Genomic DNA, 21,640 nt, shown 5'->3' with positions numbered 1-21,640 from the left:
AAGGACTAACTCATTTTCCAAGTGATAGTTATGCTGCTGTCTGCCATGGGCAGGCATTTCTTGCTGCACAAGAGTGATACAAAGATACTGAAAAATTGTTTGGAGGCTATCACATGTCTTTTTTTTTTCCTTCTTTGAAATGGACACAGTTGTTGTGGTGGGGATGGGCTAGAGCTGGTCTGGAGCAGCTGTACCCTGGAGGGAGAGAAGATCTCTCATGGAACCTGGGTGACTCCTAAAACCCTGATTTTGCTGTTGGACCCAGGTAGTTTTTCGTGTTACTGGCATCACCCCTAATGGCCCCAGCCCCATGGTGAGTGCAGGTATCACCCCTCTCCTTGCCCAGGTATGATTTAATGGGGGTGCAGAAATCTGCCTGCACGCAGAATACACAGAGGTCATTGAAATCTCATATCTCTTCTTTCACTAGTCAATAATTAATACATGTAGCTCTCCCCTGGAGCTCCAGGCTGTCCTGCCAGGCCCCCAGCTGCCACCTGCTATTGCTGCCTGTTGTCCCTTGTCCCAAGGCATGACATGGGACCGTGATTTACAGCAGGCCACACATCCTTCTGTGGGGCTGCTAGATGTTTGCAGCCAAGGGCTCCATGTCCTTAAGGGGCTGTCAGAGCCTGATTCTCACTTGGCCAGATCCAGAGTGGGGGGATGCATCCAGCCCTCTTATGAAGCCATCATTACAATGGCCTTTCACTTCCCCACTGCTCCCTAAATGAAACACGAGATCAGGATAACTCAGAGGAGCTCCAGGAGAAAGGCCCTTGTCAGGGTTTCAGGTGCCTGCTCCAGCAGCTGTCATGCAGGCTGGGTCCTCTTGAGCACTCCTGATCCTGTGCTGGGGCTCAGGAAGCTCCGTGGATTCACTGGGTGCCTCTGGCTGCCCACGCTGCCACATCGCCTCTGCAGTCTGTCCTTGATGCTCTCTTTTGGTGTGTGCTGGGAATAACTAAGCTACAAATAGTGGTGATGGTCCCTCTCGCCTGCTCCTGCCTTGCCATACTGCTTCTCTCAGGTCCATTTATGATGCTGTTATTTACAGGTTCATCCTGCTAGTACCTCTAAAGCTTCTACTTAATTTCCTTTGAAATGCCTCCTTACAATCCTGTAAGGATTGGTCCTCCTTGAAATCCTGTGTGGTGCCCTCTGATCTCAGCATTCATCAGGCAAACCTGAGCAATGATCTCTGCTTTTACAATGAGCTCTTTTTTCCACTTCCAGCCTCCTAATTGCCCTCCCCACTCTCCATCTTTGTAATAAATAGTAGCTTTCCTGTCTCAGAGGGTGGGAGATGACACGAGCTCTTCTCAGCTCCCACTAGTTCTCTGCCATTCACACTTGGCCTTTCACAGTAGTTGCCATGCAGCTCTGATATAAAAATAATAAAGATTTTTTCTTGCCCACCCTTTAGGGAAAGCACACATATGGTCTGAAATTGCCTTGTGCCAGCAGAAAAAAGGCACATCTCTTGGTGGGTGGATTAAATGCTGAATATTCCTGGTGGGCCTGGGTGGCTCTGTGAGGCATGGACGGGACCTGCTAAGGCAGGAGGGAGGATGGAGGTGGCAAAAGGTCCCAGGGTGTCTCCCCTGGTGCAAAGAGCCAAGTGGAGGACCTGGCTCTCCATCTGTTCAGCTGAAAGCTTTACACCACTCCTAGGAATACACCGATTGATCCTTGAGTCCTGGCAGATCAAGAGAAGGTCATTTGACATTGCTCCAGGCAGAAGGATCTTGTAATATTCTCAGTGTGCAATTTTGCATGTTTCAGCTTTGAGTTTTTATGTTTGACTCAGTAATGTGACATCCAACACTTCTCCAACTTTGTATTGGGATTTGTACTTTCTGGGCCAGGGCTGAGGAGCCATTAGGACAAGCCCAGCAGGATTCACTGTGGGAAGAGCAGAGAAAGAGGATCCCACCCCCCAATGGAGGTTTGAGCCTCTTCTCTCTTTGGAATGCTTTGTGTCCCTCCACTCAGCTGGCCTTTTAACTGGTGTCAGAGCACAGCCTCCTGGTCCCCCCAGCTCAGGAGGCCCTTCCTGAGGGGGTGGCTGCTGTGAAACCAGGCATCTCTGGGGCTGTGCACAAACTGCCCCTGCTCAGGGGCCTCGTTTTTCCCTTTCACCCCCTCAGGCCTTGTCTTGGCAAACTGGCTACAGAAGATAAAGCCTAGAGGAAAAGAAAGGCAGAGCCCTTACAAGGGGAAGTGTTCTGGGAGCTTTCCAGCCATCCCCACCCCGAGACGGAGCATGCAGAAATGATGCCCAGAGTTTTGGAGGGGCAGGGGCTCAGTTTTGGCCTCCCCAGACTGTCCTTCAGCAATTCCTTATTTCTGATTTGCCAAAGCTGTCACAGCTTGGACTCTCCAGACGGTTTCTACAAAGAGGAGATCCTGGTTTGCACAGTAAAATTAGTTTCCTTGGATTTCATGGCTAACTCGGGCTTTGTGGTACCTGGGTCTGGTGTTAAGGTGGGGAAATCCATTAGGGCACAGCTGACACTTGACTCCAGCAACAGCAGCAACTAAATAATAGTGGAAAATTACATTCTTCCCTTCAAAGGAAGGGAAGAATGCTGGTTATTCCAAATAAAAGGCTGGATGAAGGTTTAACTTTAAAAATTTGTTAAACTTCAGAAAAAATGTCATGGGCTAAAGAGGTCATGCTCAGACCTGGAGTTACTGCTCACCTGCAGGCAGAAGAAAGGGTCAGTGCCCAGGGAAAGACTGCAGGAGCCTGATGGGCAAAGGCTGCTGGGGTTGGTTTGGAGGCTGGGGGCACGAGGATGCTGCTGTTGGCAGCCAGAACACAGTGGGCAGGGGAAAGCAGCCCTGGCTGGGAGCCACAGTGATGGGCTTGGAGGGGACAGTGCTTCCAGGAGGAGCTCGGCTTTGGGAGGGACCTTGGGAGCCTCCAGTGCCTCCAGCCAGCAGCTCTGCTGGTTCAGTGAATGCATCCAGAGTCATCTCGTGACTCTTGCAGTGTAATTGCTGTTGCCTAATAATTTCCTTCACTTCTTACCAGCATCTCCCTCCAATACAGCTCACTGTGCCAAAACTGGCAGGCAAGTTTTGACCCCAGAAGCTGATGCAGGAGGGTTTTCTGGTGCATCCCAGGAACAGAAAAAGCACACCAGTATTTGGATGTTTTTTTCTCATTTTTACTTGCTTGACATCCTAATATTCAAATACAAATAGAACAGCCCTGCTGCTACTCCAAGCACCTGGTGCCATAAGGGGAGGGCAAAACCAGAGGGGATAGGCTGGGTCATTTAGTCCAACTATTCTGAGCAGCCACGTCATATAATCCCCTTCACAAATTTCCCAGTCTCCCAGCAGCCCCCACCACTTAATACCCATTTGTTCATGTGCCAACATTATCTGTGGTTTAAAAGCTATTTTCTCCCCCCCTCCTCATCTTCCTCTGCCCCCTGTCATTGTAACTAAGGAGGAGGATTGTGCATCCTCCCAGGCTGATCCTGCCTGGCATCCTCAGTCCTCACCCTGGCCGTGGTTGATCATTGCACCAGGGGCAAATCTCAGCATCCCAGCCTCTGGTTTGCTGCCCACAGCAATCCCACAGGATCCAATGGACTGAGATCCCACATCTTATGGCAGTCATGTCACAGCAAAACCCTCTGCTGCTGGTCCTGACTCTCCTTTTGTGCAGCTTCCAGCTCTGCTGAGTGGGGGTGACACCCCAGCCCTTCTGCTCCCCTCAGCCAGTGTGTTGCTCACTTAGAAATCCATTTCCTAATCCTCACCTGCTCTGATTCCACTGATGATGACTCTCACTGTGCTGTCAGATACCTGTCTGAAGAAGAGATTTGATCTCTTGCACTGCCTGGCCTAGAAAAATCTCTGGTTGTAAAGACATTAATCAGTGTGACCCGTTCATTGCACTTTTAGCCCTGTGCCCTTCCCTGTGACTGTTGTTTCCCCCGGGACTCAGATTCTGTAGGATCCCCCAAAGAGCAAACAACTTGCAGAATAAAACCACATAAAATGCCCCAAACCAATGTGCAGGGCAGGAAAGAGTGACTGTGGGTTCCTGATAGGGCCAACCTGGCAAATACCCTTGCTTAAATCAGCAGCTGATTGTGGGCAATGGCTTTGGCAGGAACATGGTTGTTCTCTGTTACTGATGTGCTGCCCTGCCATGGGTATTCCCCTTCCTGGGAACCCCCTGTGCACCCTTTGTTTAGGGCTCAAAACCCTCTATAAACCTGGGACTGTTGGCTCTCAGACAGCAGCAAGCAGCACAAATTATCTGCTCTGCATTTCAGACGGCTGAACTTGGTGGCAGATGACTTGGTCCACACAGCCAGCTTAAATCCTTGGCTCTCACGAGACTCCAGCGATGATTTTCTCATTGCCTGCTCCAGGTGCCAGAGCACTTCACCTCGAACATCACTTCAGTGATTCTTAAAAATGCTGTTTGCAAAGGCAGCCCTCTAAATCTACCCAGAAATTCTCTCAGCACCTGCAGGAAGTTGATTCCAGAGATGCTGGTTCAAACCTACCCCTGTTTATTTGTATAACACCGAGGAAACACTCCAGGCCACAGCAAAACGGCTCCCTCCCCTAGAGCATCTGGGGAGAAAAAATGATTCATTAGGGTGTCCACGATTAGCAACAGGATTCGTGGTCTGCAAAACACTTGGGGTGATTCAGCACTGGAGGCTGAGGGATAGAGATGTGAATGTGCTGTTGATCATGGCAGGTGAAACAGGAAGGGGACGGAAAATCTCATCTGGGGACAGCACAGGAGGCTGTGGTGGGGTGGCACTGACACAAGCTCAGTGCCAGGAGTTTGGGTGCAAGGGCACTGAAGAAGCTGCCATAGAAATTCAGGGTTGATTTGATGGGAAACTGAGCTGGAGCACTAAATCCTAGAGGGATGTACAGGATGTGCCTGCAAGAACTGCCCACGGGGCTGCAAGGAGGAATGCTCTGCAGGGCAAAAGCAAAGTCCTGTGACCTCTGGTGACCTGACCCAGCACCACACAGGACGGGCACCACTCGGGCTGAAGTCAAACCAGAGAAAACTCCCTGGATCCAGGCATAATCCCTGCCCCGCGCAGGTTTCACCCGGCCGGGCAGCCAGACACGGCAGAGGGTAGAGCAAAGGCACAAATAAAGAGGTTCATGTTTTCCACCCGTCTCTCCCAGCTGCCATGCAGATTGCAGCTGTTTCTCCCCAGTCACGCTGGCCGCAATACTCGTTGGGTTGGTGTTTAATTGCCTCTCCCTAACGACGCATTAGGCAGGGTGTAATTTGCTGGCGCTGGTCAAACAATACAGATAAACCCGGTTTGCACACAAAGGCAGCGGAGCGGGGAAACTCCGCCGTCTGATTCTGCTCCCCTTTGGAGCTGGTGGCTCCAGACATGGGCGGGATATGGAGAGACAGACGTCTCGGCCTTGGGGAGGAGGAGGGGAAATGTCAAACAACTGGAGACACCCGCTTGCACCGCGGCGAGCTGGGGTGAAGTCATGAGTGCCCACAACGTCACCAGGGCTGTGCCAGCACAGGGGCTGCCCACGTGTTGTTACAGCTCAGCACATCCCTTCTCCTGCCTTTGCTTTTCCTTCTTCCTGATTTTCAGGTATCAAGATATTTTAAGACTTCTCTCTCTGCTCTTTTTTAACCTTAGTGGGTAAGTTAGGGGAGATGGCAACTTCACTCCTGCTTGGCAATGACCCAGCTGGATATGAAAACCCAAGAGGTTTTTTTAACTTAGGAGGCAGAAGGGCTGTCATAACACCTCTGCTAGCCCTCAGTGTTTCTCAGGAGATTGGTTTCAGCAGAAGTAGTCAAAAGGAACAAAAAGGGAACCTTCATTCATACCCAGATCTCACCCTGCAGCACCATGATGCTCAGAGCATCCCTGCCCTCTCCAGCTCTGCTTGTACCCCAGGCTCCAGCCAGTGGACAAAGATTTCACCCAGATGGTGTGAATATTAGGAGAGAGTTAAAAATTAGCCTGCCCTTGCAATGCAACTGCTGGAAAAGCAAAACACGCCCTTCCTTGTATTGGCCAGGGCACAGACCTCCATTTATGACCACATCTAATACAGCCATGCATTACATGAGCAATCCCCAATATTGATACAGAGAGAAGGGCAGTTATATAGACCATGGGTGGATTTTAGTGTTCCTTAAATATTTACCCAAAAGATGCTGGTAACCAGAACTGCTGTTAAAGGGTAGCAAATTGCCAGCAGGAAGTGAGCTTTCAAATGCCTAGAAATTAAGTATCACCCTTAAAATTAATTGGGGAATCAACTCATGTTCAACACTCCAGTATTTTTGGGATAGTGGAGGTGTGATGCTGTCTGGGCAGCGGTGAATCCTGTGGATCACCCACTTCAAATCCAACCCATGCTTGGATTTGAAGGAGCCTGACTGCTCTGCCTCACGCTGTGGATGGAAGACTTGTTTGGGACAGCACCAGGCTCCCATATCCCATCCCCAGACTTCTCAGCATCCTCCTGCCATCGCTAACACACTGCACATGCAATAAAACCAGCTGCTTTGTCACCAAGTTGCACATTAACACCCACACCTTCAGCATGGGGTAATTTATGGGAAACTGGCAGATAACCCTGTCCCTGCACTCGGCATCCTGGCACCTGGCACCCGACGTGCGCCCAGGCACAGGCACTGCCACCGGCGCCTGCCCCGACACGGGCTGGGAGGAAGCAAACCAACAACAGAAACAGGAGCTGTTTGTTTGAAGTCCTCTGGAACAGGAGGAAATCAAGGGTGCGTCAAAATGGGAAAGCACAAAGACAGCAGGGAAATGGGGTTTATTTATAAACTTTGAGAGGATGGCTGTGAACAATAGGGTGGGTGGTTTTTATCCCACCAAGAGATGGAAGAGGAGTCTGTGTCTGTCAGCTCCCAGCACAGCTGGATGGGCTGGCTGGAGAGCCCTGGCCAAGTGCTCAGCTGGGGGGTCAGAATGTGGCTCCACTGCCATTGCAGAGCTGCATCCTTGGCAGGCAGGCATGGGATGTTTCCTGGCTTCCTCCAAAGCTCCGCCACAGCAAAGTCTCTGTGTGGGCAGTGGCAAAGGGGTGCACAGCGCCCACAGTGCATGTTTCTGCCTGGGGTGGTTGGGAGCACCCATCAGTGGGTAGGTTTGGGGGTAGGTCCTGTTCCTGTGCAGCAATGCTCCCAAGCATGTTTGGGAGCAGGTGATGCAACAGCAAACACACTCCTGCTCATCCGCTCTCCGGGAGCTGCTGGTAAATTACTGCACACCCTCACTTCTAGTGGCTTTTGTCTTGTCTGCCAGGACAGTAGGGCTGAGCCACGGCTGGTGGCAAATCACACTCTGGTGGTGTTCCCAAGTGCTGGGCTGGAGGCAGGAACGGGCAGAGGTTTGGCAGAGCTGTTGGAGCAGCTCCTGTTCACTACGTTACCACCCGAGGAGCCTTTCACCTCTCTGCCTTAGTGATGTCTAGACAAGCTCAGTCACACTCCCATTCTCCCTTGCCATGTTAAATGCTCTCTGACAGCCACAGCTGGATGAACTGGGGTGGCACATGGCATTAAGGAGATTGGCAAGGTAACTCACAGAGACAGGAAATGGACACTAAACCAACAGGGGAGTAAAGGGATGAAGGGAGCCATCAGTAACTTGTCACTATCCCTGCTGCCCAAAGTGCAGCACAGGGCATCCAACAGCCACTGGCTGGCAGGGAGGAGCATCCTTCCCACCACTGGAGCTGGACCATGGAAATAGCCATCCCAGCACCTGGACACAGCATTTTGATTAACACAGGCGCTAAGAGGTGCTGTCATTTCTTTATGACTAGAGGAATTGCATTGTCTAAATCCCAAAATCCTAAAATCAATTCATAACTGCATCTATCCAATTAAAGGCAGCTGCCAAAAGTGGCACTTGCACACATGCTCCTGTGTTGCTCAAAGAGCCTGTCTGGCTTTGTGCACCAAAAGCTATTTAATCTATATGCTGGGCATAGGCTGACACTGGGGAATGCTTCCTGCTTGCCAGAGCTTCTCTGCTTATGGGAACTGCCCATACTGGAACTGGAAAGGCAGAAACCAAGCCAAGTGGAGTAAGAGCCCAAAATATCTGTTTATAAGAAAACTACTGCAATGCCCAAATATTCTCCCATTAGACTGACAGTGGCAGAGCAAATTCTGCCCAATGTGCCTCTTCCAGGTCATTTGTGAAGTTAGCTCCATTAAATAAATCCAGGAAGAACCAGCTGCTCCAGCTGAAGGTGAATGATCACATGTAGGTGACATGCCAGCCAGGAGATCAGGACTTAAATGGATGTGGTTACTTATTAGTTGTAAACACTGTTGAATAAATCTAAATAAACTCTACTTATTTATGCAGCATATTCCTAATGTTGGTTGGATGCTGCCAACTTTAAAATAAAACTGAAGTCAAGCAGGGTAAATGTTTTAATGCCTCTGTAGATATAATTAACATGTGTAATATGTATATACAAATATACATAATATATGTAATTATAGGTATTGGTGTTTGAGAGAGCTGTCTAGCCAGATGGAAAGAATAAGTATTGAAAACACTGTACCTCTGCCTGCTAGAAAGGGGAGGATGCTTATACTCACTGGAATAAGAAATTGGTAGTTCCTGTTTGGGAAAGGGAATTATTGTCCCACATTCCCATTCTGCTGAGTGGATTTAATAGCCAGCCTCTGTCTTGTCCATCCACTTAAAGAAGGATTGGGGCTGAAAGTGTCCAACATCCAAGGGCAAAGCACTGTGTAAACTGCTGCTGCTGCAGTGTGTTCAGAGTTTTCTGTAGGTTCTTTTTGGCACCCAGCAAAAGTACAATTCAGGAGGTGAGGTGGCTTTGCTCCTCTGGAGCACCTCTGAGGCCCCAGCTCAGCACCTGTCTGGGTACACGTCTGCCCCACATGGCCACTGGTGCAGGGACCTGAAGTGTCCCCAGGCTTTAGTGCCACTGTGCCAAACACCAGCTTAGAGACAAGCTCAGCGGGTCCCCACACTGCCATTAACACTCAGAGACCCCCAACATGGCAGGTTTATTTGGGGTCAGTCAGTTGCTCTCAACACCCTGGACACAGAAATTCAGCCATCTGCAGCAACCTTTCCTCTTCCATCCCATTGGGGGCATGGAGGAGAGGGAAGGGTGACAGGATGTTCACTGAGAAATTCAGGCCCTGCAAGGTCCTCAAGCACAGCTACTCAAAATGCTGATGTTGGGGGCTACATTTCCCCTGCATGTCAGGGATTATTTGGCTCTCACTGCACCAAACTGAGGACTAAACAACTTGGTCTTCTGCAGCTCTCCCTGGCATGGCTAAGTGCTCAGCCTTTCGAGAAAAGCCAGGCCATTAAGTTAAGCACCTCACTTCAGTCCGTGTTTGAACTTTCTGTACCTTTGGGAGGAGAGGGATGAGTGCTGTGCCTGGGAGGTCAGAGAGCAGCCAGCAGCTGACATGCCGAAGGTCAAACCCAGCTGGCAATGTCAGCCAGGGCTGGGAGCGGTCAGGACCATGCCCGGGACCACGTCACCACCCCAGAGAATTTCACTTGCTCCTTACAGAGTTCAACTACTCACCACCCTGATAAGCCAGGGCACAAGTTTTGTTTTGACAAATAACATTTGCAAATTAAAAATTTGCAAAAGCTCCAGGGACACACAGTTGTATCGAGCTACCGCTGCAAATGTGAAAGGAAATGCACCTGGAATTCATCATGTGGAAGCAGGTGAGAGAGAAGGGTGTGGGAACCTCTGGCACCAGTGGTCTTCTACTGGGATCTCCTGTGACTTCTGCCCCACCATCCAGAACCACTGAGAAGTCTCTGGCCTGTAGGTAGGGTTGGTAGAGATAAAATATTGAACAAACAGATATTATTCTGCTTAGTGGAGCGAGTGAAAAAGTTAAAAAAAGCTTCACCAACATTCTTAGCTTGCTGCAAAAGGATGGAGGGGAGAGGAGGAGTCTTGCCTCCCTGACAAAGCCTGCTCCATTGCTGGATTTTGAAATGAATCAATATAGAAAATGAGTCCGGCAGCCAGATGTCTGCTTTCATCTCTCTGCACTGGAACTGGAATAAAGCCCACAAAATCTCCACCAAAAATACCTTCTTTGAAAGCGCTTTGTTGGTGGCTTTGAGGCTGCGGGGAACAAAGGCAGCAAACGCGAGGGTCTGATGCCACCTAAAGGCCGCCTGAATTCTCACCTCCCAGAGGCTCTGTTTGACTTCGGAACACTCAACCACAGTTTCAGAGTGTGAACTCTTGTTCAACCTCCAGTTCCCATCATCAGACTTTGTTTTGTTTGCGTTTAAGTTGATCAAACTGGACGGAAGCTGTCCACACTGTGTGTTGCTCCATGTGAAAACTGCCTGGGTGTGTTTCATGTACTGCTGGCACATGTGAAAAGTACAGCTATTGTACCCCAACACTTCCAAAGGACAAGGCTGTACAAAAATACACGTTTTTTTCATAGTGTATTCTGTCAATCCTTTCTCCTGGAAACCTAAATTACTGCTGGCTTCGAAACCCAGATTAGAAACTGTGGTGAAGGGCTGAGTGATGTTTATATTGAGGATGGGCTTTCTACTATTCCCCCAAGAGTGTGCAAGTTTGGCCAAGCTGCAGAGCAGTTCCTGCAGGCTGTGTGGCAGCCAGCATGCCAGCAGTGCCCTGAATGCTGTCCTGGTGCTCCCAGCACGCTGCCGTGCCCGCGGCAACGCCCACGGCCAGGCTGGCCCCGCTCCAGCTGCCCACACACACACGGCCAGGCAGCTCCTGCTCAGTGCCTTTCAGAGCCCTGCACCTCTGGAAACACCCCGGGTCTTTGAAAGGACAAACACCAACCCACGCAGCAGCCCCAGGGGTGAGGGGATGTGTTTCCCTGCCAGTCTGCAGAAAGGAAGAGAGAGAACATTGGCGCTCATGTCAGAAGTTTCCATCAGATCCACGTGCACAGCATGGGACACCAGGGCCCTTTCTCACTGTGCTTGGATACACTGCAGTACATCCTGTTTGAGAAGTTTCCATGGGCTCAAATAGTGAAAACTCAACAGTTTTGCAAGCTAGATATGTAGAAAATAGAAAATCCTCAACTACTTGCCCCAGAAATGACAGCAATTTATGCCACGTGCTCAACAGTGTGTAATGGACTCGACTGGCAAGGCAGGAAAATATGAGTCAAAATGGCCCATTACAGCCCTAACCATGACATTATTCTGTCTCATTGTGGCATCTAAAGCCTGATACACCTCATTCTGCAGATTCTGCAAAATCTGCTTTGCTATGTAACACTTATCTCCAGAACAGGTGGAAGTCTGTAAAAGACAACAACAGGCAATCACCTGGATGTACAGCTTTATAAATCCTTTTTAATGTTCTTGTGTGGTAGCTTGCATGCAATTCACAGTAAACACTGCTTCTATGTATTGCTCTCTCTTGGGTTAAGCAGCCTAATGACAATAATTATTTCCTATCATATTAATGATCCATTTTGAAGCTCATCTCTCCAAGGGCTCCTACTTCCCAAAACTTAAGTTTCAATATTTATTATGCCTGTTACAAACATCTACTTTATTTTCATTCTTCAGCTTGCAGAATCTCAGATCCTTCAAGTAACACCGTGAAAGAGTAAGATTTAAGTAAAAATGAAGGGTCTGATGTGGTTTGTAGACTCTTGGGAATAAAAGGAACCTAAAGAAGTAAATTATATATGCCCTTGGCCTTACAGTGGATGCTCCTCTGTAATGGTACAGTGTCTACTTTCACATTAGTGCAGCATTAAAAAGCCTGTAGATGCTTTTGGAGACAAATTATGGTCAGAAAAATACTAAAATCTTGGTCAAGATTTATTTAAAATGCTAAACCAAAATTATCCTACCACATGGGGACTGAGTTCATCAAACTGTCACCAGACTCAGAGGACTGAATTTTGACTTTCTTATTGACAGAAACAAAAGGCTGATTTGTGGAAGGCCAAGGAAATAAAACATTTGTGCAGTCCTTAAAGACATTTCCGAGAGTGATACAGCTACAAAAGATATTCCACAGAGTTGATACAGCTACAAAAACAAAACACTGCAACTTCTGTAGCTTCACAAGCTCTGACACACACCGTATGTTGGCAGGGCGTGACACAGATATCTTCAAATAACTTTGCATTAAGCTTTTTCTATAAGAAAACCTTTGTTTTATTAGTAGTAATTTTTAAAAGGGTAATTTCTTTGAGCTATTTCCTTGCTCTGTATGTACTCTAAAACCACCCCAGTCCCTCATGTCACCTGTGATGCCATGGTGCTGCAGAGCAGGAGGCAGCCCAGGCTGGGCAAGCACAGACTCCCCTGGGCTCAGAACAACTGCCTGGCAGTGCCCTGCCTTTTACCACAGGCCTGTCCTCTTTCCTCTCCAGCACCTGTGACAGAGACAAAAGCTGCTCAACAGCAAGATCAGGTTATTTTCTTGCAGAGCTCTCAGGATAAGCACAAGCAATAAGTCCTCTCCAGAATAAATTCTTGAGAAGCAACGTGCAAAATCAAAGCATCTTCTCCACAAGCAAGTGATGTAAGTGCATAAACAAAAGGCTGCTATATGAAATCCATCTATTTAAAATACTGTTTATTTGTGATTTAACATTAATTAGCATTACATCTATGAGCAATTTCAGATAACATTTATATATTTTCCACAGGACACAAGAGTTGGCTGGCTCATTCTTTATGCCAAAGCAAGTAAATAGAGGCATTAGCAAAAGGTGCAAATAGTTCACGGTTGCATTTTAAAAAATATTTATGCACATTGCATTCATTTAGATATATTTTTAAAAAAGTTATGAAAAGCGTAGTTCACAGGTTACTGTTTCTACATATGTTGTAATACAACACAAATAATGTAGAACATAAAAAAACAAAGTAAGCAACTGAAAGTTTCCACTATGATTAAAAACACTGATTCCAGTATTTAGTGACAGCTAGAAAATTGTTTCCAGGATCCATTCCAACATTGCATTATCACACTTACACGGTCAAAGCTAACCAGCCCCCAAACATGCTATAATCAACATTTTTGCATGCCAAACCACTCTCCAGCCATATTTAACAATTATATATTGTATAATATTTCAACCGGTAATTTGGGAATCACATGGATCTTAAAAGATGTACTTCCTATTGCGATGACTGATTTACAGACATTTGACACAGCGAAGAAACCCCTATGTTAATTTCTATGTTTAGTTTGTATTTACAATACAGTAAAAGTACTAAAATGACAACACAAGTAAAAATGAGTAAGTGGCAGTACCACCCTTACCCATGGCACTAGGCTCTGATTTGCTCTGGGTTCATCCAAAGGACAACACAGATTCACAAGACCCTTTTACAATTTGAACAAAACTGAAGAAAAAACCCAAAGTGTTGCACTCTGCATGAATCCATACAAATTATTTAAAACATCTAATATGGAAATGTCACTCTGCTGATTTAATAAAAATATTTCGCAATCCGTATCATATATTTAAAAAAAATAATCACCGAACTTTTACTTTCTTTGTCTCCTCCTATTTCCCTACTATTTCACTTTCCCTTTTAACATTTTTGTTTCCTTCATTTGGTTATGTTAAGAGATTATTTTTCTTCATTCATTAGCAATACCATGAGAGAAAAAAAGAACAACCCACAAATAATTTTTAAACATGAATCCAGTTCAATTTTATATGCTTTTACCCTTTGATTTTGAAGTCCCTGGATTCCTGAATTATATTTAAGTATACTCTAAACCAAGCATTCTTAAATACACTCTAACTATTAATGCTTGGTTCACATGCTTATAATACCTTTATACTGAATGGTATACAAACATTTGAACATATAAAATCTTCTTTTTGTTTTGTCAGTTAAACTAAATTATCAATGTTAAGTGTATAAAATCCCCCTTCTTGAAAAATAAGGGTTTCCCCCGCCCCAACTGATAGAATAAAAAAGAAGTCTTCAAAAATTATATTTCACTAAAATGAAATATTTGGCAAAAAAGTTATTGAATAATGGAATTCTTTAGACATTTTGTATAATTCCAAATAAACTTTCTCTTACACAGTTTTTCCCCTAGTATTATGTGCCAGTGTATATTATTTCTATATGAGCTAATCTTAAAAAAGATGTAAAGGTGTGCTGTTAACATGTACCCACTCAAATAGGGGTACAGAAACATAAAATATATGGTCAAAAACCACAATACAAAAATGTATGATCTGGTTTCCAAATGAGACAGCAGTTTTAAAAAGTCATATGATCACTCAACAGTAACTTTAATAAAGACTTTAACTGTACTGAAAATTTTCAGGTCTGCAAAATACTCCGAGCAGAACTTGCTGCTGCATACTGTGATGGTATTTGACCTTGCTATGATGGTAATTGAGCACCTGCCAGTGTAGTTCTACATGAAACTAATCAATGTTTCCAACCCTCATAGCAATTTTGGACACAGCTAAGTGAGAGATTAATTAATTTGCAATTAACATGAAAGGGTTTTTTTTGTTTGTCTCTTTGTTTGGTTTCTTTAAAGCAAAACCTCTTCCAGTTTCTACTTGTTTAGGTTAAAAGTCCAGTTACTGCACACCCCTAACACTACGCTGTTAATGGTCAACTTAAAGATTTAAAATGTGCAATGTCTCCTCACAACAGAACTGCACTTACGCTTCCACCTTCTCCTTCTTTTTACTCTTTTTCAGGAAGGATGGAGTGCGGAATTTCTTCTTTTTCTTTGAAGGGGATTTGGAAGGCGACCCCTCAGGGGACAGAGCCTCTTCTATCTTTTCAGAGCCTTTGATGGTAATCTCTACGCTGTCCACAGTACTCAACTGACTGACCCTCCTGGTGAGATCTTCCTCCACGTCGTGTGCATCCTCCTTCCCGTTCACCACCACAACTGGCATCTCCACCGATATTAGGTTGGCATTCTGGGTGTAGAAATCCTCATGGTTTTCTGAAAGAGCAAACGATTTTGCAATTATTTATGTACACTTTCATGCAAAAAACCCCCAGTATTGAGACAAAGCCTGCGAGTCTGGACTGTGATCCAAAAAATGAAATCCAAATTTTGCTTAGATGTGGTTTTTTTTCCCGTTTATCCACAGTCTTAGTTGCTGTAAGCAGACAACACAGTCAAAATGTCATTAAGGGAAAATGGGCTGAAAAATGTAACCTTATCTCTGCCAGGTGCACACACAGCTCAAGCTGTATAGAGTATGTACAAATATAGTCTACACAGCATACACACCCTCAAGCATAGTCAGAATTACATTTTACTGCAGGAGACTGATTTATGAAAACACAGCCATTCCATACAGAAGGCACTGGAGAACTTGCATTTTAAAATGCCTACTTAGACTTCTGGAAAAGTCTTAGGCAAAAGAACCATTCTTAACATTTTCAGTAAAATCAAATTTAGTATCTATATGCTCCACCTGGTTAATATCTAAGTTTCAGCAAGCCCTGAGTTGTCTTCTGTTTGTGAGAATGTTGTATTAGAAAAAGTGGGGGGGAAATAGTTTTCTGGACAGAGTACCACCCAAACTTTGCAAAAGAGGGCTCCTTTTGACTCAGTTGACTTCATGCAAATGTAAAAATGCAGCAGAAGAGTCGAGGACTTGGGTTATTGGAGCCCTTGGCATCAAACAGAAATTGCATGGAATACCTTCTAATCTTTCTGGGACATTTTGCGGGGATTGAGTTTGTGACTGAATTTGTGACACAGATGAACCGTCATCTGAGAATAATTCCTGTTCAGCATCTGCAGGACAAGATGTGAGTTAGTAGCCAAGCAAAAGTGAAAATCAAGCAAGAGTGTCAGTGTTGATGCTACAAGATTTACAGGTCTGCTACAGCTTTGTGTTACTCATGCTGACAACAGCACAAAGTTACAATACACAGTTGAAACTCTAAAGAATTATAGATTTGTTTTATCTGATAAAATTGGTATATATTAGTTCTTTATTAGAAAGCATTAAAAAAGGTGGCAGGACTGCATTCCAAGTAGCATGTCCCATGGTTTTATCTTGCCACAATCTGCTGGTACAGTAAGCAATTGCACTATATCCTGAGTGCAACATATAGCAAAGTTGTTTTATTACACAGTATTAGTGAAGAAGAATTCACAGTAAGTGTTATTGTTAAAAACTGGAATCAACTCCAAATTAGTAATTCTCTATGGAATAGTAGTATGGGAAGAAGATATGAAAAGTGAAAGTAGATGAGACTTGCACACTGAGAGAACACAAGTAAAATTAGAGAAGCCAGGGCCAAACATCTCAGTAAACTTTTCCTCAGTTTGGCATAGACTTGAGATACTTGATCTAACTTTAGTATCAGCTCTGAGGAGAAGTTGGCTTAAGATGACCTTTGTGGATTCTTCCACCTTAAGTTATTCTATGATTCTGACATAAAAATTCATTACAGTTAATTGTGTTTTTGTCAACCCCATTTCTCTGCAAACCTTTAATTGCTTTATTTTCAGCACTAACTAAAATAAAAGAATGAACCACATTCAACAAAAGAATTCTACCACCTCAAGGAATGATTCGTTCTAAGCTAGTTGCCAGCAGTATATGCTAATAACTAACATGTACACATTTTTTACAGTAGATATTTTCAAGCTGATTATTAAAATGTAAACCCCAGCAATTCAAACCACACTGCTGACCTTCCAACCCCTGCTGCTTGCGCTCAATGGTTTTCTTGTACTCTTCCAGTTCCTTTTCAGTGAGGTGGCTGAACGGGTTGGGCGGTGCTGGGGGTGCGTGCTCATCATCAAACTGCATTGGCTGGGAAGGAGAAAGCCAAAGAATTTAACAGTTAAAAAATATGAAGCAACAAGCAAAACGTTCAGGTTTTTTTTTTTTTTTTTTGCCAGTTTGATGACAAAGTTTTGGCAGGGAATACAGAATTAAAACACAGATGTACTAACTGTTGGATAGCTGGAAACTTAGAATTCCAATTCACCACAGTATGTTGGATAACCTTATTAGGGATATCTATAGTGTTTGGAAGTATATTCTAGTCAAGAAAAGATTAATATGGGCAGGTAAGAAACTGGAAACCCTCTCTCCCAATAAGAAGCCTGTTTCTAATGAAGGCTGCCTTCCACATGGTCACATCCCACCTTTTTAACTCAGCTACTTCTTGGACTCAATTGTTATCTTTAGCATCACTTCCACAGACTAATGAAGGCTATTTTTGGCCCCATGCATTCCAAAGTTCTTCCTCTCTCACTTAAATGAGCTTAGATAAGGATCCTACTTCATTAACATTAATGGCAGCAAACTTAACATGCACATCGCAATTTGAAACTAACTTTTAAAACCTTTAAAATGAAACATGAATAAGGTGCATCACACCTCTAAAACTGGCATTAAAATAATCAGTTCTAACAACACATTCAGAACGAAAATGGCCCAAGCTGACATTTGAAAGACAGACAGCCAAATTACCTGAACATCTGCAAATTAGTTAATTATGTTGTACTCACTGAACTTGGCTTTTTATCCACAACAATCCCTGCGAGCAGCTGAGACTGAGGTCCTGCTGTCTTTAGGTCATATCGGTTTTGCTCCCTTATCTATAGAAAGAAAATAAACCAGGTTAGAAAAAGATATTTCTCTTTAACAAACCCTACGCCCATCAGTTTTGCAAAACCAGTAACACAGGCAGCAGTGAATGGCTGGAGAGTCAAGCTGTGTGCTGCTGCACCTAAAGATTAAGAACTCTTCTTCCACCTCTGAATACACAGCATATGTTGTTTGGCTCTTCCAATACTCACAAACATTTACCCCAGTCCCAGTTCTTGCACTTTTTGTAAGCCAACATTTAGAAAAAAACTCCCAGGAATAGCCCCTGAACTGTCCTCTCCACATCATAAAGGATGCATGTTCAGCTATTGGAGGAAACTCTGTGGTCACACAGATGGGTAAAGTTTTTCCTTCTGTGAATAGTTTATAGTTTGCCCTAAAATAACAGCCCTAGCTTCTAATTGTCAGAGCTTAAGAGATCGACAGATAAGATATAAATACCAATACAGATCATATAGAAAAAATCTTATAGCAGAGAATTAGGAATAAACTCTCTGTGAGCCAGTGACATGCATGAATTTAAAAATCATTGCCTGGGACATGTATTATTAATCTCTGGATGATTAGAGGGTGCCTTTCCAGTTCTGAGGAAGGGAGTTGCTCCTTCTAACTCCACTTCAGTCCCCAAGGACACTGATACAGTGCTTTCCAAGAAAGAAAAAAATATGCAATCCAATGAAAAGTGTCCTGAATATCTGTTAATATAGTTATGCTGAGGGTGGAGTATTTGGTCAGTCTGATAATCAGTGTCTTTCATGCTGGAAGGGAAAAGCAGAGAGATATTTCTGTTTACAGAGAGATTCAACAATAATCTCTCATTTTCTTTTTTTACTGCCCTTAGAAATTCCAGCTTAACAAGCACTAGGCAAATTAACAGAACAGAACAAGATTAGAGTCTGAGATTGAATCATGTTGCAGATGATGCATAGCAATTCTGTTGGTGTTGACATGTAATTATCTACTAAATAAAATGCTAAATAACAGGGACTACCATTCCCAATCTATCATTTCCAGAGTTAACACTCATCCTTCATCAGACTATTGCATTCAAAATTTAAATATATAAATATTGCATACATTTCTACAGATTTTATGTTTATCATACATTTAAATATATGTTTTTGGTGCCAAAAATCACATATAGTGTAAGAACCTTCTTAATAAAATCAAAACATTTGAAAATGTTATTTTACTTCTCTGCTGAATCATTACTTGAACACATAATTTTATTTGGAAATGTTACAATTTTCGGTTCATTTTACCTTATTTCTCTTTTCCAACACTTCACTTGGGTTGGTGTTTAGAGGAACAAATTGGTTTGGATCTTCAATTTTGATTGGCGTTCCTCCACTAGTCTTGGAGGAGTCATCAGCTTTCATCCACTTAAAGAGGGGGAAAAAAAAAAGATAGAAGCTAAAATACCCAGTATGATGGAAAGGAACAATTCTCTGTGTTCTTACTGTCAAAGAAGAGATATCAAGAAAGCACTTTCTGACTTTATTTTCAATTCCACATGACACCTAAAAAAAAAAAATCCCAATTCCTTTACAGGTTTATGTGTTTGTCCAAGAGGATTTTAAGCTGCCTTGAAAACTACTACTTTTTGTAAATACTGACATACATTCCTGAAAAATGCAGTGTCAGCTGTGTACTAATGATGCTGAATTTAGAAAGGATCACACTTTCTAGTAACTGGCACATAGATCCAGAGCCCTTGTTCATGCAACCAACTTCCACCTCTGCTGACCACACACTGACTATAGTTTTTTTCTCTTCTCAAGCAGGGTGTTATTCCCAAACTCAAGTTTAGAAACCTGCCAGCCTGCCAGCAGGAGGAGCTGATGCTTTTATAGTTGTACTGGGAGCAGCTGAAGAGCAATAACACGCTCTGTAGTCCCACGAGGGCCACCTCTCTGCAGGCAGGAAACTAAGTGTAAGCATCTTGCTGAGCTGCAGGAGGGAGAAATCTTCATCATCGTTAAAAGCCTGTAGCACGAACAGACCTTTTGAAAGCTGTTTTCAGCAGGCTCACAAATAGAAAGGGGACAGCAAGAGATGAATTAGAGCTTGTGTCTCCCTCATGTGAAAGAAGAACAACCCACGGCTGACTTAAAGCCTTACTATATTTAGTGGATAACTAATAGCATAAGAAGAAGTGGTAGAAAAACTGTTTTCTATTTCAGGAATAAAAAGAACTGCGAAATCATTGTTAAATTTTATCATAAAGTGTTACTCTTACAGTCAACCCCTGTCTCCTCAAAGGGAGGAGACCCTTAGTACCAATGTCATTAAGGCTCTGAAAAGCCAATTTAAATTGCTCAATAAACTTATTTGTTAGTCCTATTCAAGATTTCCTCATATAAACTGTGCATAACTTACTTTCAAATAGGGCAAAACCAAAGTGACTGTCCAACATCTCAACCTACCGTGATCTTAGTCCTGGGACTGGTTTCCCCATTCCAGGACTCCTCAGGCACATTAACTTTCAAGTATGTGTTTGGAGAGTTCAGCCATCTTGTCTTCTCTCTCTGTTGCCTCTGTGCAAGGAATTTCAGGGGGGAAAGTGGGACTGTATCATCTTCAAAGGAAAAGGCAGTCACAGTGGCTGGGATCTCAACATCACTCTTATGTCTGGGTTTTTCCCTGACTAATGGTTGCCTATAGGCATAGCCAGTTCTGTATCCCTGTGGAGGAGGAAAGAAAGAAAAAAATGTTTAAAAAAATTAAAATTAAGATTTTTCACTATTAAGTTGCTATACATTTGTAAGATAGTGGGACAAAATTGAAGCTCAAAGCATTATAAATTCTTTTTAAGACAGACTACTGCTGTCAGAAACAGTATGACTAAAGAATTGTTTGCTTTACAAAAGTTAATCATACACTCAAAACCTTACAGGACTACATAGATATCACCAGCAATGTGCTCTCACCAGGTTGTCCAGCATCCTCATGAGTGCTTCAAATTCTTGCTCCCCAACTTTCCATTTTTGTTGTGAAGCCATATTAACTCCACCTCCTCCCATTGCTGCCACGGCGTGTGTGGAAGGCTTGAACTTCTGCAGATCCAGTAGTAGGAGATTGTCTATCCCACCTGCTCCAGCTAGTGCATGTACCTAGAGACAGCAGGGAGTACATTTCATTTGTGAAAAAGCTTTTGTATGCTCTGCTTTTCTGAATTTGCAGTAGGAGGTTGCTTAAATGCATGCTGTGGTTACTTCTCAAGCTAGTTTTCTACTGTCCAAAAAATGTATTAAAATACATAGCAAGTGACTGCTACAGAAAGTATTATATAATCTGCAATTAATTGCACTTCAAAAGGAGTAGATTGAAACACTTGCTTTCAGAGTACCTTAAAAACATCTTTCTGCATCACAAGATTAAAAAACTTTCATTTTTCTTGTAGTTTCAAAATGAAAGAGTGTCTGAACTCAAAGGAATGGTAGGGCAAGGAAGGAAAGGAATGGGAGCCTGCCATTTGCACATCCAAATGCCTCTTTGGGAGGACAGGATCACTGGGGAACAAGAACAATGTGATGAAGTTTCTGGGGACGGGCTCAAAACTTAGGAAAGGTGAGAACATTTTCAGTGGTCTCTCTTCACATGTTACAGGTAACATCTGGATACCTAACCAGGTGGCTAAAGTTAGATGGAATGGAAACAGTGAATTTGTGATTCAAGTTATTTTTAAATATGCCACCCACTACCATTGCTCTAAAGACCTTCTTTTAATTTGGCTTCACAAATCTGAGATCACAGAGAGAAGCTTTTCTTGTCACAACATTCAGCTTCAGTAAAGGAGCTGGCTCTCAAGAGATCTTAAGTCACACTTCCCCATGCAGTGAGTACCAGCAAATCTATCATCTGACAGATTCCCTGCATGAGGCTCACTCTGCACAGCATGGAACAAAACCTCCTGTACCCTTTGGAGTGTAACACCACTGAGACTGTGTCAATGTTCCTAGAGTGAGTATTTGTGACATTCCCTCAGTGATT

General features: G+C 44.0%; 1 protein-coding gene across 6 annotated transcripts in view; it reads right to left on the bottom strand.

The window, feature by feature from the left end:
• Window positions 1-12,625: 12,625 nt before the first annotated feature.
• ADD3 (adducin 3) overlaps window positions 12,626-21,640 on the bottom strand; it is a 91,822-nt gene continuing 82,807 nt past the window's right edge. For 5 of the 6 annotated variants that reach the window (XM_064431256.1, XM_064431259.1, XM_064431258.1 and 2 more), the window contains 7 exons: window positions 20,578-20,760; window positions 20,074-20,331; window positions 18,910-19,029; window positions 17,548-17,637; window positions 16,723-16,843; window positions 15,718-15,813; window positions 12,626-15,006 (listed from right to left, as the gene is read on the bottom strand). In XM_064431256.1, the coding sequence (XP_064287326.1) occupies window positions 14,714-15,006; window positions 15,718-15,813; window positions 16,723-16,843; window positions 17,548-17,637; window positions 18,910-19,029; window positions 20,074-20,331; window positions 20,578-20,760 (1,161 nt within the window). In that variant the 3' untranslated portion in view covers window positions 12,626-14,713. The remainder of the gene's footprint in view (window positions 15,007-15,717; window positions 15,814-16,722; window positions 16,844-17,547; window positions 17,638-18,909; window positions 19,030-20,073; window positions 20,332-20,577; window positions 20,761-21,640) is intronic. The other variant, XM_064431260.1, reaches the window with a different exon arrangement.

The sequence above is a fragment of the Passer domesticus genome, chromosome 8, assembly GCF_036417665.1.
Source record: "Passer domesticus isolate bPasDom1 chromosome 8, bPasDom1.hap1, whole genome shotgun sequence".
Lineage (NCBI taxonomy): Eukaryota > Metazoa > Chordata > Aves > Passeriformes > Passeridae > Passer > Passer domesticus.
This window is presented reverse-complemented; position numbering and strand designations above follow the sequence as displayed.